At 46.4% G+C, this 16284-nt stretch overlaps 1 protein-coding gene and 1 long non-coding RNA gene across 2 annotated transcripts in view; one reads left to right on the top strand and one right to left on the bottom strand.

Moving 5' to 3' along the window:
• Positions 1 to 11037, bottom strand: part of CSMD1 (CUB and Sushi multiple domains 1) — a 1244565-nt gene extending 1233528 nt beyond the window's left edge. The window contains exon 1 of the mRNA XM_049818613.1: positions 10942 to 11037. Coding sequence (XP_049674570.1) covers positions 10942 to 11008 — 67 coding nt within the window. The 5' untranslated portion in view covers positions 11009 to 11037. The remainder of the gene's footprint in view (positions 1 to 10941) is intronic.
• A 2153-nt stretch (positions 11038 to 13190) lies between these two features.
• On the top strand, positions 13191 to 15205 carry LOC126046362 (uncharacterized). The gene is made up of 3 exons (XR_007508323.1): positions 13191 to 13256; positions 13912 to 14076; positions 15091 to 15205. It is a non-coding gene; the product is annotated as an uncharacterized LOC126046362 (long non-coding RNA).
• The last annotated feature ends 1079 nt before the right edge of the window (positions 15206 to 16284 follow it).

The following is a 16284-nucleotide window of genomic DNA, read 5'->3' as shown; positions in this document are numbered from 1 at the left end:
GAGGAATCTCTCCTTCCTAAAAAAATAACACAACAATTGTAGATTTTGGAAACTTTGCTTAATTCAATACTATCATCTGGGAGATAACAGTACTAAATGCTGAATATTGTTCTCTTTACAGCACTATATTGCATTCAGATTATGACGATTCTCAAGCATAAAAGTAAGTACAGCACAAATTCCTTGATGTTCAAAAGTGCTGAGATCTGCAGTTTTCTCTTATGGCAGTAGGAACTGCGATATTTGGCACTCCTGAAAAGAAAGTAAATATACAAATCTAGGCTCTCGACAATAAACAGTCCCTTCTGCCCCCTTTCCAGTGTCCTTGAACTTGACACTAAAACGTGTTTTGCAGGTAAAATGAGCTCAGACAGATGCTTTTGTTGTTCAGTATGTACATGTTCTTTTATTCAATAAATGGATCTCCTCTTCCGTCAGATATTTTGTAAAAAGGTAGTTTTTCATGCTGAATGCTTATGACCTGATGTATCATAAGTGTATTCTATCCACAAGTCTGTTTCTTTATCAAATATTCATATAAGTAAGTACCACTTTACCTTAACACTGTTTCTGGATACACTGAGATGCATTACCAGTAAAGTGGACTTACAAAGTCAGTAAGGAAATACGACACAATAAAGATTTCTCTACAACATGAAATCTTGAGGACCTATCCTATAGTCCTTACTCAGCCAACTCCCGCTCTGAAGGCAAGGGGATAGAAAGGCTTGCAAAACACAACCATTTTTGCAGAGGTTGAAAGTATTGTGGTCCAAACTAGCTTGGCAATAAAATGGCTAATCCTTCAAAGAAGATGCACGAGGCTAACTGGAGACTCCAGCTCAGTCACCTTATCCAGTATACAGAAATTGTAGATCTGGACTTACCGTTTCTAGCAATAGGAACTCAGATGTATGGACACAACAAGAATCAACACTAAAAAAAAAAAAATCAATTAGGTGTCTCTGTTTAAAGAGAACTAATAATTTGAGTAAATATGAAAAAAAAGGAAAACTGAATTCACTTTGACAAAACAACTTCTCAATTTTCCTTCTAATGTGATATGACTCATCTCAAATCCATTGCAAAGCAGTAAACAAACTACACCAACTCAGTAGCCATCATCTGCCAGGAACATTTTAAAAAGAAAACCATTACTGAGCTACTTTTCTTGTCTTCTACACAGAGAAACTTATTTTCCCAGCAGAAACAGCACTTCACGTTATCTTCTTTTCATTTACCATGTTTCCCTCACTGCTAACAGCAACCTAAGAAATACCTCTTTAAGCCAGTAATTTATTTTATAAGGATTAAATTAAAGTAGTTTGAACTAGTTTTAGGTATTTTCAAAACAATCCATTTCATTTAAAACAAATCAAAAGAAGGAAGTTCAATTTGAGTGGTAATAACATTGTATATGGGACATATCTTGGATAGTAATTTAAATATGTGGACAACAGCCTTTTGATTTTATTCCTCATTCATTGAACTAATTTTGTAATTGGAACTGTAACAAAAATAAAATGATTAGTCCTTCTTTGTTCTATAATCCTTCTGTAATCTAATTGCCTCAAAATAGCTGCAAGATAAAATATTGTCATGAAGATCAAAATGACAACTATAAGCTGGCCTCTCCACTCTCCGTTATCAATTTTATTATGACTATTTATTATCATGTAGTTAATAAATGAAATCTAAATCACTTGATAATGCACCTGAAGTCAGCTTCTCTGCTGGTGTCAATCACCAGAGATCCATGTAGAGGGGGTCGTGATATTATATTTTTTGCAATAGTTCTTGTTTGTAGATTTTAAAATCTTTTGGGTGAGGCCCCTCACTGTGTGAAATGATACTAAATAGAAAAAAGAGAGCAACTTCAATTTCCAAAATATTCCCTGATTCATTGCTTTAAAGAAATTACTTTAGAGCTTCTCAAGAGTTGACAGGAAAAATCTAAATTGTCATGGCAACATGAGTTGAAGAAATCCTTCTTTGCTGTTTGCATAGATCATCTCCATGCTATCAGTCTGTTTACTAAATGTTGCTAACGAAAGCAATTAAAGGTTAAACTCTCCTCAGAACCAAATAAATTATATAACTAGTGAAAGCCAGTGGAGTGAGATGCTCTTCAGATAGGCCACAAAATTTGAGGCATCGTGTATCTTCAGTGTAAATACCACCAGGCCCTGTGGTGCGGTCGACACGCTGGAGGGAAGGGATGCCATCCAGAGGGACCTTGACAGGCCTGAGAGGTGGGCCCGTGTGAACCTCATGGCGTTCACGAGGCCAAGCGCAAGGTCCTGCACATGGCTCGGGGCAATCCCAAGCACAAATACAGGCTGGGCGATGAGTGGATTGAGAGCAGCCCTGCAGAGGACTTCTGGGGGTTAGCGGATGAAAAACTGAGCATGAGCCAGCGATGTGTGCTCACAGCCCAGAAAGCCAACTGTATCATGGGCTGCATCAAAGAAGCATGGTCAGCAGGTCGAGGGAGGGGATTCTCCCCCGCTACTCCGCTCTCGTGAGACCCCACCTTCAGTACTGCGTCCAGCTCTGGGGCCCCCAGCAGAAGAAGGACATGGACCTGTTGGAGCAGGTCCAGAGGAGGGCCACAAAAATGATCAGAGGGGTGGAGCAGCTCTCCTGTGAAGACAGGCTGAGAGAGTTGGGGTTGTTCAGCCTGGAGAAGAGAAGGCTCCGGGGACACCTTATAGCAGCCTTCCAGTACCTAAAGGGCGCCTACAGGAAAGGTGGGAAGGGACTTTGTACAACGGCATGTAGTGGTAGGAAGAGGAGTAATGGCTTTAAACTGAAATAGATTTAGATTAGATGTAAGGAAGAAATTCTTCACTATGAGGGTAGTAGGCACTGGAACAGGTTTATTTTAATTAAATACCACGAAAAAGCCTCCACTATATAGGTTTCATAGGAAAGCAAGATAGAAATGGTTGAGTATAACTCACAATCAAAATGCTACTACTGCTGCCACTGTTGACTTCGTAAAATCTATTAACACTACATTCTTCAGCGTTAGAGACACTGCAAACAATGGGTCAAAGTGTGCGCTGGGGATATTTATGTGCTAGGATAAAGAAAATCAATTTAATTTCTCAGGAGAGTTGTCTGCAAATGCAGAGGGTCACCGATTGTGATATTAGCAGTTGCTTTATTGTAATGAGGTTCTAAAAGTGAATTACAAAACAGCCTTCCCCCCCCCAAAAAAAAAACCCATGCTTGGTATGACTCAATCTATGTATTAAAAGAAACATCAGCAGGATACCAACAGAGAATCTGGCTGCTGGGGCAAAGCTAAAATAGTGTACTTAGTCACTTGGAACCAGTCAGATTCTGCATTGATATCTCACAGACATTAGTGAGAACAGTGTGATTTGTCATGACCATTTGGTTCACAACCAGAAGCATGTAAAATTAGTCTAAAAATAAGTCAAACACTTTGGCGTTTTTTTATTTTATCAAAATGGCCTTTTCAAAAACTTCACTGTTGTGCAAGAAGCATCACTCTTTCTTTCTTTTTTTCTTATCCTCACAGTCACCTGCATTTTTTTTTTCCTATGGTTCAGGGCAAGACAGGTTTCATGAGCTGACGTGTATTCCTGCGGTATCTAGCCGCTTGCTTCCCAACATCAGCTGCTTCCTGACAAAATCACTTCCCTGTTCCTTGCACCTCTAGCTGTGTTGAACACCGTCAGTACAAGGTGGGTCCCAGACTACACGGTGCGTGTTATACACACCATGAGTTCAGACTGACCCCTGATGCACTCATACAAGGCAAGTTCTAGCTCAAGCACGATGCCCAAAGCCAAGCCTAAGCTCTCGTTCATGTATTTTGGATACACTAATCAAAGTGAGCCAAGTTCGCCCATCCATTTCAGCAGCAGGCGTTGCAAGCACAGTGAAGATGCTTTAAATGCAAGCTACAGCTGGGCCAGTATTTAAAAAAGAAAATCCTGGTTGTGGTCCCCAGTGTGTTTAGGCCCACCCTTGAACGTGAGCTTCAAATACAAAGCAAGGCTGGCTGCACTTTTGTTCCCAGTGCACCGCATGTTGTTGGTGTTTCAGCAAAATATAAGTCTGAGTATTTGTGGTCTCTTGGTTTTCATATGTGAACACGATATGGCGAGTAATACAGGTCAAAGGAAGTAAACAATGATTTATGAAGTATTGTATCATGGATACATTTGATCCGCAGATCATAGGATGAGGAAAAGATATATCCCCAGATGTAGATTTGCTCTCTGCCAAATGTCAAGGGTTTGTTGCAAACAACAGAATTGTGAGAACATTTCAATAAAAAAACTCCAATATAGGCTTAGCAATGGGTCTTTAATAAAAAAAGACAAGGAAAACTTTCAGACAAGAAATAAGAAAAACTTGATGTTTGGCAAAATTGCATGAAAAAGTCATTGCCTTGAAATTGAGAATAAGGCGTGAAGCAAGTGCTGCAAAATGTAATTTTAAAATGCTGACCATATTTTATGCAAGTTTGCAAAACAAATACTGCACACAAAGTTTTATTCATTATTATTTATTCAGCTCTGTGTCAGCTGCAGTGCTGCAAATGTTTCTTTTGGAAAGCCACTGTACAACGGAGACATGAATACGGAACATGATTCTGTACTTCAGTATCCACAGGATACTGTAAGAGAGACATAAAACATCCAAAGACTAAAATGATACTAGGTTTCTCCGTATATTGTCCTTCGTAATTTCTTTAAGGAAAAAAAAGACGAAGCAAGGTAGAGGTCAGATAAAACTATTCTTGGAGACATCAGGGATGCTGTTTAAAAACAAATTACTTCCATAAATATATGAATCTTCTAATATTATCAAGGTTGACTGCTCAGACTCATCCAGTCTTCCTTTTTTTCAGTCATACATGGATGTAAACATTGTCAGAAGTTCTCTGCCACAGGAGCACATATTAAACAAGGTCTGGCTCCACTATTCAGCTGCAGTATCTACCGTGCCTGCCTTATTTGGAGTAGCAATCTTTTCAAAATTGGCCAATCCAGCTACTGCTGGAATCAATAGAAATTTCAGTTTCCACTGCAGCAGAATGGGGCCCTCACAACTGTCCGAAGTTACCATTTACATGACAGTGATGACTCAAAAAATGAAGTTGAAAGAAGTGGAATCACTCTTTCAGAATATGTATGAATTTATTGTTAAAATGCATAATTTAATAATTACAAAGCTGTAACAAACTGTGATTAATTTTTATGCTGGAAATTAAAGCATTACTATAATTGCAAGAAATTGCGATATTTTTTTTTTGCTTATCTTTTGCTAAAAGCAAATCATTGATGAAATGCTGATTAATCAAGAGGAATTCTGGTTAATCATCAGCAACGTATCAGTGATTAAATCTTGCTCTGCTCTTTTAACTGAATGTGCCCTCCGGATAAAAATGGCAAGAAACTTTTGTCATTTTCTCTTTTTTTTTTTTTTTTTCTTTTTCTAAATATGAGTAAGAAATGCAGAAAAAAATCACTGTCTCTGAGCAAGTACGACTTGTTATTGGCAATAAGATGCATTATTACTTTTGTAAGAGTTTTCAGTGCATGCGTGCCTCCATTTACCGTTCAATTACTAAATGCAGGCAACAGATAAATGTTGCCTTTGTGTGTCAATATAACACTAGCAATAATCCAAGTAATTTGTTTAAGCAGTTATTCCATTGAGAAATGCTTATAACAAACATAGTGTAGATTTTCTTAAATGCAACAGAAATGCCATATAGTGGAGTGAAGTCTTTCATCCAGCCAGAACAAAGATGTGTGAGGACAAAGTAAGTTCCCACAGCTTTCCTCAGGCATTAATGACATTTTTCCCTATTTCAGAAGTTACTCGTTGATAAAAATGGTTTAAAGGAAATCGCAACTGACGTAGAAGAGTAAAACATCTAAGTAAAAGAAAGTGATTCATACACATTAGAAGAATTTCCATATGATTCTTACTCTTTGTTCACTGCAGAAATTGGGGGAACATCCAATTTAGCTCAGTCTAATCTGGCTAATTTTGCAGCCATATGGAAACTAGAGGCCAGATTCTTATTCAGTGACCCTGATTTAAATCCAGTTGTATGCTCGAGTTTTATTAGAGATCATGTCTCATACTTATGTTACTGCTTCGGTGGATTGTATAGTTAAACCAGCAATTCCCCCTTCCACACTGCATCCCACTGCTGCTTACAGGCAGCCCGGCACTACGCTGCAAGATCTGTGCTTACACTTCCAGCTGTTTACTAGCAGAATAATGTCATCATGGTTGAAGACATGACAGTTCAATACAGATTTGAGCAAAATCAAATTATCTTTAAATTCATTGGAGGCTTTACACAGTCACACTATTAAGCAGTTACTTCTCCGAGAAAAGGTTGCAAGAGGAAGTTGAATGTGACAGTATACAGATGACGTGTCCTGAAAAAAGTTGAAATCAGCGGTCCCTAGGGTTTTTCAGCCTTCCTAGAGAGCATGTTAAATCTTGAATGCATTCATTTCTCTTTAAAATATTTACACTTTCAGATTGTTCCTAATTTGGTGGGGCCAAAGTTTTCATTAATGTAAATGGTGTTGAGGCCAAAGTCCCACAGATGTCTTTTAAAAACTTGCATATATCAATGGATATGTAATAATACTATCGTGTAATGAGTAATAACAAGATGAAGAGCTAGATTCCATGTTTGTATAGAAAAAGCGGTCTGCAGGGGCAAAAAATTACAACTGCTCCCCCAACAACAAAAAAATCCACGCCTGGTCGAAATCATACGTGTCTGTATAAAGGGACATGGGAGTGACAGTCAGTAAAATGAATAGAAAACGTTCTGCAGAACAGCTCCTATATATGCAGATCACAGACAGTGCTGAAGTGCCCTCACAGATTTCAATACATCCTAAAGTTCACGCATGCTCTCAGCTGTATGTGCTTGTATACCATCTCCAGCTCCTCACACCAGTATCCTGTTCCATACACACCAATATCCCATTCCACCCACAGAGAAACTGATAACCCTGTACTGCCTGGGAATTCAAACCTCATCTACAGGTTCAGAGGTCTAAAATGATTGTTTGGGGAATCTTTGTTGAACGGATATGCTCTCCGCTGTATTATATTCAAATAGACCATATTTCCTATTCCCATACAGAGTTAAAGACATTGTACACATACCTTGATGGAAAATTGGGAAGATACGGATCTTACCAAAATATAAATGCATTTTTACATTAAAATATTTCCTGGTCAGAGCTGGCTGTTCTCTTTTCTGCCTTTCTATGGCCATTTCCTCACCGGCCTGGGGGGTGGGGAACACATCCATAGAAAACTTCATTTTGCAGCTGTCGTTGCAGGTACTCAACACCTAGGTCTGAGGTTCCTTTAAAAAATCCTCTTTTTTTCAGCTCATTTTCCCTAGAATTGCTTTAGTCTTCTCTGGAAGAGAACAGAGCCTCTCTAGAGAGACCAGCTTCGCAGTTTGAGAAACACTGCTTTGGAGAGAGAGAAAATACATGACTTTAAAAGAGACAAACACTCTCAGTCCAACAGGAGTAGGCCTTAAACATAGTGGTAACTTTGTGTGATGTAGTCACAGCGATTATTTTGACGACGTGATAGCAGCGAACAGAGGGTACATAAAATGTTTGGGGGTTTATTTCTTTTTCTTTCTTTTTTTTTTTTTTTTTTTTTTTTTAACAAAATCCTAAGCCGTAGATATGGGAGTCCTTTCACTGTCTGGATTCAATTTAAGAACAGAAAGGTTTTTTTCCCTTTGCTACATCCATTAATCTGAATGATACCTCTGTGCGTAAGCCTGCTTATGCACATTTTGTTTGAGGCAATTAGGTGGTGATGAAGGTGCTGTATTTGGTTATCCGAACAAGTCCAGGAAATGATCTTGAAAACATGTACCGGGACAATTTGAAATATTAAGCAATATGCATTTCTACATTGAAAATTCATTGTCCACAGACCTCAGGACACAGCAGAAAGGTATCTTAATCTTTTATCTTGAATTTTAGTCTGAGTTCAGTCTAAATCTACCATTTGTTCCTCAGCAGAATGAATTTTTACAGAAATGATACTGACGTGTTTTGTGATTTGAGCAAATCAACAGTTTTTTAAGTTTGCTTTTGCTAGGATATAACCTATCAGAATTAGCAAATGGCTCTATAAACAAGCCCAGCTTAACATGCAGAGCTGAACACTGTGCTGCCTGTCTTGTCGAAGCATAACTGCTATGATAGGGTAGTTTCTGGGAAAGTGGTTCCTTTAAATGACTCCATACTAATTTCCCTTGATGCTTAAAGCATAATAGACAGGGAAGAATCCCCCAAATGTTTCCCAAAACACTCAGATGCATCACTCAGATAAAACGAGTCCAAAGAAATGTACAGAACTGCGCCTCAAGTCTACCACAACGAACGACGACGTATGTTCATTTTCGTCCTTTCTCGCCCCTTAAAAAGTTAAAGAAAATTGCACAGCAACAAAGGGTTTCCATTTCATTTCATAACGAGAAACAACGTGGAAAGCAGCCCACCTCTCATTTTACTGAAAGATAAGGGAACGCCTGTGGAAATTCAGTACTTTTTTTTTTTTTCCCTCTCATAACCCCCCCAAACCAACCAAAACCCAGGTGAATTCCTATTACAGCAACTGCCAAACGATTCGTCTGCCAAGAAGCTGGTAAAACAGAGCGTTCTGGGCGCCTGTTAATCAAAATGTTATGTGCTCCCAAAAGCCTAGGCTCTTCATGTTACTAAGGAAGGAGTTCTTTCACTCTCTGAACTATAAATGTAATTTTGGCCTCAGGATTACATTTGACTAAATATAGATACCTGTGCTCGATTGCCTGGGAAGGTAAATGGGAAAGAATTACGTCAAATGTCCCTGCTGGCTCCCCTTCTACCTGTTGTTTGACTTCAATATTAAGTCAGTTTGTAGCCTTTAAGTAGGTGTGTTGCCGCTCCACATTAAGCGAGGTATAATTACATTCTGCAGAGCAGCATCAGAGGCAGTGCCCAAGCGTTCCTGGCAAAGCCTTTGTATGTAAGCAAACCACGTCGGATCTCCGCTGAATAACCATCACCCAGCCTCCAGCTTTTCCTATGTGCTGTCAGCCATGAAAAGAAAACACTTAAATGTCAAACGACACAACCAGCTACAGTGTATTTAACAAATGAGTCGCGGGTGTCGGCCCGCCCCGGGAACCGGCCCGGCCACGACCGCGCCTGCCGCTCGTCCCGGCCCGGCCGGGCCCAGCTCCCCCCGGCCCGGGGCAGCGCCGGGACTCGCGGTCGGTGTGCGGGGCTGCGAGCGGCGGCCGAGCCCGGAGCTGGTGCGGGGCACCGGGAGGCAGCGCGGGGGGGTGGTGGGGGGGATGCTGGAAGTTTGGGGAGGGCGGCCACGCCGAGAAGCCCGGGCAGTGCCTCAGCCCAGTCTCCGGGAGCCGCCCCAGGAAAGCCGGGCGCCTCTCCTCCTCCTCCTCCTCCTCCTCCTCCTCCTCCTCCTCGTCCTCCCCCGCGCTCCCTTCCCCACGGAGACGGCGCGGCCGGGGGCAGCCGCCTGGCGTTGCCTGGTGAACCGAGGCAGCGGGCAGGAGCCGCGCAGAGGAGCGGAGCCACCGCGGAACCGCAGCCGCTCCCGCTGGCCCGGGGGAAAGCTCCCACCCCGGCCCCACCGGGCAGAGCCTTCGGCCGCCTTCTCCCTTGCGGATCCCGGCCGGAGGGAGGACAGCCTGGGCGGCCGAGGGAACCCGGCTCGCCCCGTTCCAGCCACCCCGGCAAAAAAAAAAAAAAAAAAAAAAAAAAGCAGCGAGGAGAAGAAAATGGTGGGAAGGATGTAAAGCGCCTTGGAAGGGTTAAGGGAGCCTCAGACGGCGCAGAGCGCAAGGGGAACCGTCCTCCCGGCGGCGGGCAGGGCCAGCCGGGAGCGGGGTGGGAGAAGGCAGCGGCTGGAAGGCGGACAGGTGCTCGGTGCGAGCAGCCTCCCGCTCTCCTTCTTCCCTCCCTCCCTCCCTGCCTCCCTCCCACACTCGCGTCTCTCTTCCCAGCGTGAAAAAGCGCAGGGCTAACGAGAGGCGAAGCGAATAACGGGGAAGTTGTCGTCTCCAGCGATGAGGCAAGTGATGGGGCCGAGGCCAGCGCTGAAGTTGTGTAACCCAATTCTCCACCGTCACCCCCCCCCCCCTCGTTTCTCCTCCCTCCCCCCCCCCCCCCCCCCCGGTGATTTGAAGGAGAAACCCGGGGGGGGGGGGGATGCCAGACGCTCCCCATCGCACACCGAGCAGCCCTCTGCCCCCGGACACGGGCGGCTGGAGGAGGAGGAGGGGGACGGGGACACGGACCCCGCCGCCGCATCCCCGCCTCCGCGGAACTTGCGGGGCGCGGAGCCGGCCGAAGGCAGGCGGGGGCGGCTCTCAGCGGCCACCCACTCCGCGCTCCCCCCCTTTCCCTTCCTTGAGAACGGCAAAAGCCGGGGAGGCGGGGGAAGAGCCAAACTTGCCGGCCCGGGGACCGTCCCTCGCACGGCGGCGAGTGCCGTTGGTGCGTGTGCGGGGTGGGGGGGAGCGAAGTGTTCCCAAACTCCGGCGCTGCCCAGGCGGCTGGATGTGCGCGGTTCCCCCCGGCAGCACCGCTGCGGCTGTGCTGTCCAACTCCTTGGGGGGGGGCCGGTGTCTCCCCGGGGGAAGCGGCCGGTCGGGGGAACGGAGCCCTCGGGGGAACAGCGGCGGCAGGCGGGCAGGGAGAAGCGGGGAGCGGGCGCCGGGAGCTTTCCGTTTCCCGGCGCAGCCACGGAGCGAGGGGAAGAGAGCTCAGGCGGGCGGCAGCGGCTTAGCCGCGGGGGTGGGGGGGGGGGGCGAGGGGGAACCCGGTGCCATAACCACAGCCTACACGAACCCAGCGCGAGAAACCCAAACCTTACCCTGAGCTGCAGCGAGGAGCCCCGCGCAGAAAACCAGCAGAGACTCGAATTTCCTCCACGCGGTCATGTCTGCGGTTATTCCCCACACGCACCCGCTCCCGCAAAAAAAAAAAAAAAACAAACAACAAACAAACAAACAAAAAAAAAACCCAAAAAAAACACCCCGGCGGCTCTTCTCGGCTGCGACCGTGTCCTCCGAGCGACAGCGGGGGCTAAGGACAGCGCCAAAGAAACCACCCCAGGGCGAGGAGAGGCGGAGAGGAGCGCTCCGGGTCCCGAGCGCCGCGCAGCGCCCGGCGCCTCCTGCAGGACTGGGCGGGCGCCTCGCCCCGCTCGGCTCCTCGCAGCGGTCCCGCTCCGCGGCGGGGGCTGAGCCGCTCAGCGCCCGCGGAGCCCCGGCCCCGCCGGCCCCGCCGCCCGCCCAGGGGAGGGGAGGGAGGGGACGGAGGGGAGGGGAGGCACACCCGGGGCCGCGGGCAGCGCGGCATCCACGGCCGCCGGCGGGGAGAGCCGGGCGGCGGCGGGAGAAGGGATGCGGGGAGAGTGCGAGGAGGAGGAAGGCGAGGAGGAGGAGGAGGAGGAGGAGGAGGAGGTGGGGAGAGGGAGGGATCGCGGCGAGAGCAGCGCAGGCAGCGCAGCGGAGCGGCTGCCAGCCACACGAGAAGCCGCCGCCGCCGCCGCCGCCGCCGGACTCAACCATCCCCTTCCCACGGAGAGGGGAAGGGGCCGGGCGCTGCGCAGCCGGCGCACGCCGAACCCGCAGCCTGCCCGCTCCGCCGGCCGGCCCCCGCACGGCCCCGCCCGGGGGGGACAAGGCTGCTCCCCCCCCCCCCCCCCCAACGCCGCCCCGTTGCCCCCCGCTGCGGGGAAGGGTGGCGGCTCCAGGGCTGCACCTGCCCAGGGGAGGGGGGGGGGGGGGGGGGGGGGGTCCTGCTACACCGCTCCCGGCTCCCTCCTCCGCCCACATGTGGGGTGCGGGTGGTGCGTGGGGGGGACGGGAATCCCTAGTCCCAGGTGAAACTCCTCAGTGCCTTGGTGCCCCCCAGTCGGGAGGGAGGAAGGGTTTCGGGTCCGAAATGTGCCCTGCTCCTGCCTTCCAAGTTGCTCGTCAGAACAAGCTGTTGTTGCTGAGGGGAAGGAGGAGAGCGAACATCTCCTTGAGGAACGCTGCTGTGGGCTTTATGTTGCCGTTCCCGGTGGCTCTCGTTGCCAAGAGGAATTCAACCATTACCTCTCCTTTCCAAAACAACAACAACAAAACCCCCCAAAATCAGGCACGGCAGTACGCAGAAGGCTTCCCACCCTCCACCGTGCTGAATCCAGCGGGGTTGATTCCCTGAGCTGGAGGGAAGAGAAACGGTGACCCAGGGCCGGCCCATGCTCCCACGGCCCGGGCAGGTGAGGCACTTCGCCAACAACGGCTCCAGTGCCAGGGCTACCTGCGAAGGGATGGCACAAGAGCACCCAAACCCGGCTTTCGGTCCAGAAAGCGTTGTACAGATCGCCACCACCATCACCTCACACCGGCCCTGACTCCATACTTAGCGCTTACCTATAGCCATAATTAAAATACAAAGGCTCATAAGAAGGCAAGACAGAACCGTGAACACCTTCGGAAAGGTAGTTTCAAGGTTGTAATTATTCACTTATGCTGAGTTTTCTTTGGTGGTGAAATATGCAAAGTTGTTTTCTGATTGTAAGTTGCAAGAAGGTGGTGAATGGGCACCGAACGAGGTAGGCTGACTTTGTAATAAGCTTGTATTTATGTATTAACGTTGCGGTTATCACTCAAAAAAAAAAAAAAAAAAAAAAAGCCAAAAGACAATCCAGGGGCAGGCAGGCTGCCGAGACAGACGTGGCATTGCTGCCATCTCGCGGCCTGCCTTCCCTCCCTGCCTGCACTCTGCCTGCCTTCCCTCCCTGCCTGCCTTCCCTCCCTGCCTGCACTCTGCCTGCCTTCCCTCCCTGCCCGCCTTCCCTCCCTGCCCGGCCTTTCCCAATCCTCTCTCCCCCTTCACTCCCAACCCCGCTGCACTCCGGAGCCCGGCCAGAACACTTCCAGAGGAGGGATCCAAGTCTTAGTATTCATCCATATTTTAAAAAACGCCTCGGGGACTCATTTTTGCATTCGTGAAAGTAAAATGATGCTAATACTTGTTAGTACCAGCCGTCATGTAGCCAAGCTGCTGCGCAGCATTCCCCAGTCAATGCTGCTCAGGCTCCTCACGTACACCCCTCCGCTTGCTCCTTGTCAGCGGACTGGGGGGAATTCGCTAACGATTGTGAGAAAGACAGAAACGGTCACTAAGCTTAAGGTAAGACTCTTCCTTTCTGGCCTGCAGTAGTCTGAGGCTTGGATTTTTAAAACGAGGAGGTTTTTTGCATTGCGTCTGGCCCGAGAGCTCACAATCGGGTTTAGTTATGTTTCATTGTGTTGTCTATTGAGTTGGAAGAGTTAAAAAGTCATAAATAAACTCCATTTGTAGCTGTCTGGGTCTAGTCGAAACCAGTAATGATTGTATCATTTCTTGCTGCGCTGTTTTAGGTAAGCACTCTTAATTTAAGAAGTTGCTGTTTAACCCTGCTCACAGCAGATTCTGCAGAAGCTCCAGTAAGATATAGTGTGTGCTTACTTGGTCTTGACTCACCTGGGTTAGATTTACTGTTTCCTGAGGCTTGCCGTTCTTCTGCAGATTTTCTGGGCTTTACTGAGCTTTTGGGACCTGGCTCCTTCTCTGTTGAGCTAAACAAGTGGTAATTTCTTCCCCCCTAGCATCTAGATAAGGCCAAATAACGGGGCACCAAAATCACTGTGACTGCAAAAGACGCCTTCTCTCCTTTCTTACATCCTGTGACAGTAAACCACATGCATGAACATTGTTGGCCTTTAGCACATTATCACTTGTCACCTGAGTTAGTGCCTTACTGAGATAAGACATCCCCCCCGCTAACATTTCAGGCTCTCCACAGACTCAGGTAGCTGTCACAGTGACTTTTACAAACGCCGTGTGACTCAAAAGTTTTGCCAAACCCAAAAGAGCCAGAAGATGACTGTGGAACCGAAGCTTGGCATTCCAGGAGGAATCTCCACCAACCTGACTCGAGCTCAGCGTGGAACTGCGGTACCTAAACAAGGTAATTACAGAAGATGATCTAACCTAATGACTGTAATCTCTCCATTTTATTTTAAGTACCTAATGTACTGCCATAAAATCCCCGAATTTATGAGTTTGAACAGAGGCAATATTTCTCTCTGTTCCCTATAGACGGTATGGGGGAGTGTATATGTCAAGACTGTTTGTACTAATCAGGGTGATTTAAAGGTAACTTGACAGGGATTTATTTTTAATTGAGAGCTTGTTCTTTTGCTTCCTTCTGCCATATAAAAAAAGGTCTGAAAGGTTAGGTTTCCCCTTTTCTTTTCATTTTCAGGTTGTTATGTTAATATTTTTGAATCCACGTTTCTCTGTTGTTGCTTTCTGGGAGGAAGAAGCGTCTTTTTGTAAGGTGCAGGAATATTTGCCCTTATCTAAGCAAAACTACTCATTCAGAACATAGCTGAAAATGTACTGTATACTCATTAAAAAGGGATGCTTGGGGGAACCCATAACCAGAATTTGTACTTGCCAGCAGAGACAGAAGGCAGTAGCTTTCTGCCAGAAGGTTATTGTGAAGCCTTAAGTTAAAAAAATGTGAAAGTTTAAAATTCAAAATAGTATGTTGGGAAAAAAAGTCTGTAAGAAGAGAAGTCTTCAGCAGAACACAGATTTAGGGTGAGGAAGTCAGAAAGTACAAGTCTTCTCCACGAGCAACTTCATCAAAATGTTTTTTTTTTTTTTTTGTCACACAAGCTCTTGAGTTGTTAGCAAAAACAGAAAGCAGAGTTCCAAATACTCGCACTTAACACATTCTCTTTTCAATAGCTCTGTTTTCAGACTTGAAACGTTTAATGATTTCTTTAGTCGTAATAGCCTTCCAGGCTGGAAGAATAAAAAATGTTTGTATGTACATATGTTCCTAACCCCAATTTGTTATACCATACAGAATAAAAAGGAGGCCATGCCACCTGCAGACTGTCTACAGTTAGAAATTTTGTTGCTTGGGTTCAGATTTGACTCAGCTTTCTTTTCGTGGTAATGTTCTGTCCAGACTAGAAGTTTGTCTTGTAAGATTGACAAGACTGATGACTACAGCTACATCAACTACAGCTGCGACATCGGCTACAACTACATCATTGTTTTATAGACTGTACCAGCACAGGCCAATAAATGTAAGTACCAAAAGTCTTCTAAGCTGGAAACAGAAGGAGAAAAGAGGAGATAGTTGTAGGGAAAAGATGGTTACAGGCTGGCAAGCGGGATGCTTCAAGGAAACATTGGTCAGCAAGAGAGGATGTTACGATACTGTTGTTCAAGAGGCCCCTGGGGCTAAATGAATTGCCCTGCTATATTGTATTCCCTCTGGAGTGCTTAGTTTAGGGGGAACAGTTGGCAAGGCTGTGGGGGGAGACGTATGTTTCCTGTTTTAAAGTGTCCTCAAGCATTACTTGGCTCCTCAGGGACAGGCTCCAGCACACTGTTTCTTTTCTAAGCACCTACACCAATCCCATCTGTCCTTAAGGTGACATTAATAATTGATGTTGGGAAGATGAGACTTCTGAAAGACATTTCTGCCTTTGCGGGAAGGTGGGATTTGTAGGTAGTAGCCTTCAGGGTGCCTAGAGGAGACAACACCAAGGTCATTCCAGTCAGGCACTGTTGCTCAGGGGTTTAACCATTTTGGTTTTGGAGGGTTAACAGGGGAAAAGGGAACTTTGTTGAAGCAGTTCAAGGAAAACAAATTTTTTCTTTTCTAGTTAAGCATAAGGAGATCCTGCAAAGCATGAGGTGTGCTATGCGAGAAAGTTTGAAGCAGCCTATTGACTTGTGCGTAACAGTAGGTAGCATTATGGTGTAAACAGACAAGCAAGTCAGTATCTTGACAGTGAGTAAAACGTGACAGAGTGTCAGCAAGCTCTGAGAATGAAAAGTAGTAACTCTCATCAGATGGGAGAGAGAAAGAAGAACCAGTGGAGGGAGGCAAAGAATAGCTCAGAAAACATCCTTTTGGCAGCAATCTGATCGGATATGGGAAGGGCAAGACTGCGTTTGTCAAAGCTGGAAAGGTACTGCTGTTATTGGGACAGAAGAATAGATGTTTGGTTGTGAGGAGACTTTGGTCATACCTTGCAGGAGGGCTCCATACCCATGTGTACTGAGAGTCTCAGAGAGCGACTCCTCGTTACTTCACTTGAGCTGTCTTGCCTAAGAGTGACCACGGTGCTGAATGATGTACAGCTATGCA

This window comes from Accipiter gentilis, chromosome 16 (genome assembly GCF_929443795.1).
Source record: "Accipiter gentilis chromosome 16, bAccGen1.1, whole genome shotgun sequence".
Classification (NCBI taxonomy): Eukaryota; Metazoa; Chordata; class Aves; order Accipitriformes; family Accipitridae; genus Astur; species Astur gentilis.
This window is presented reverse-complemented; position numbering and strand designations above follow the sequence as displayed.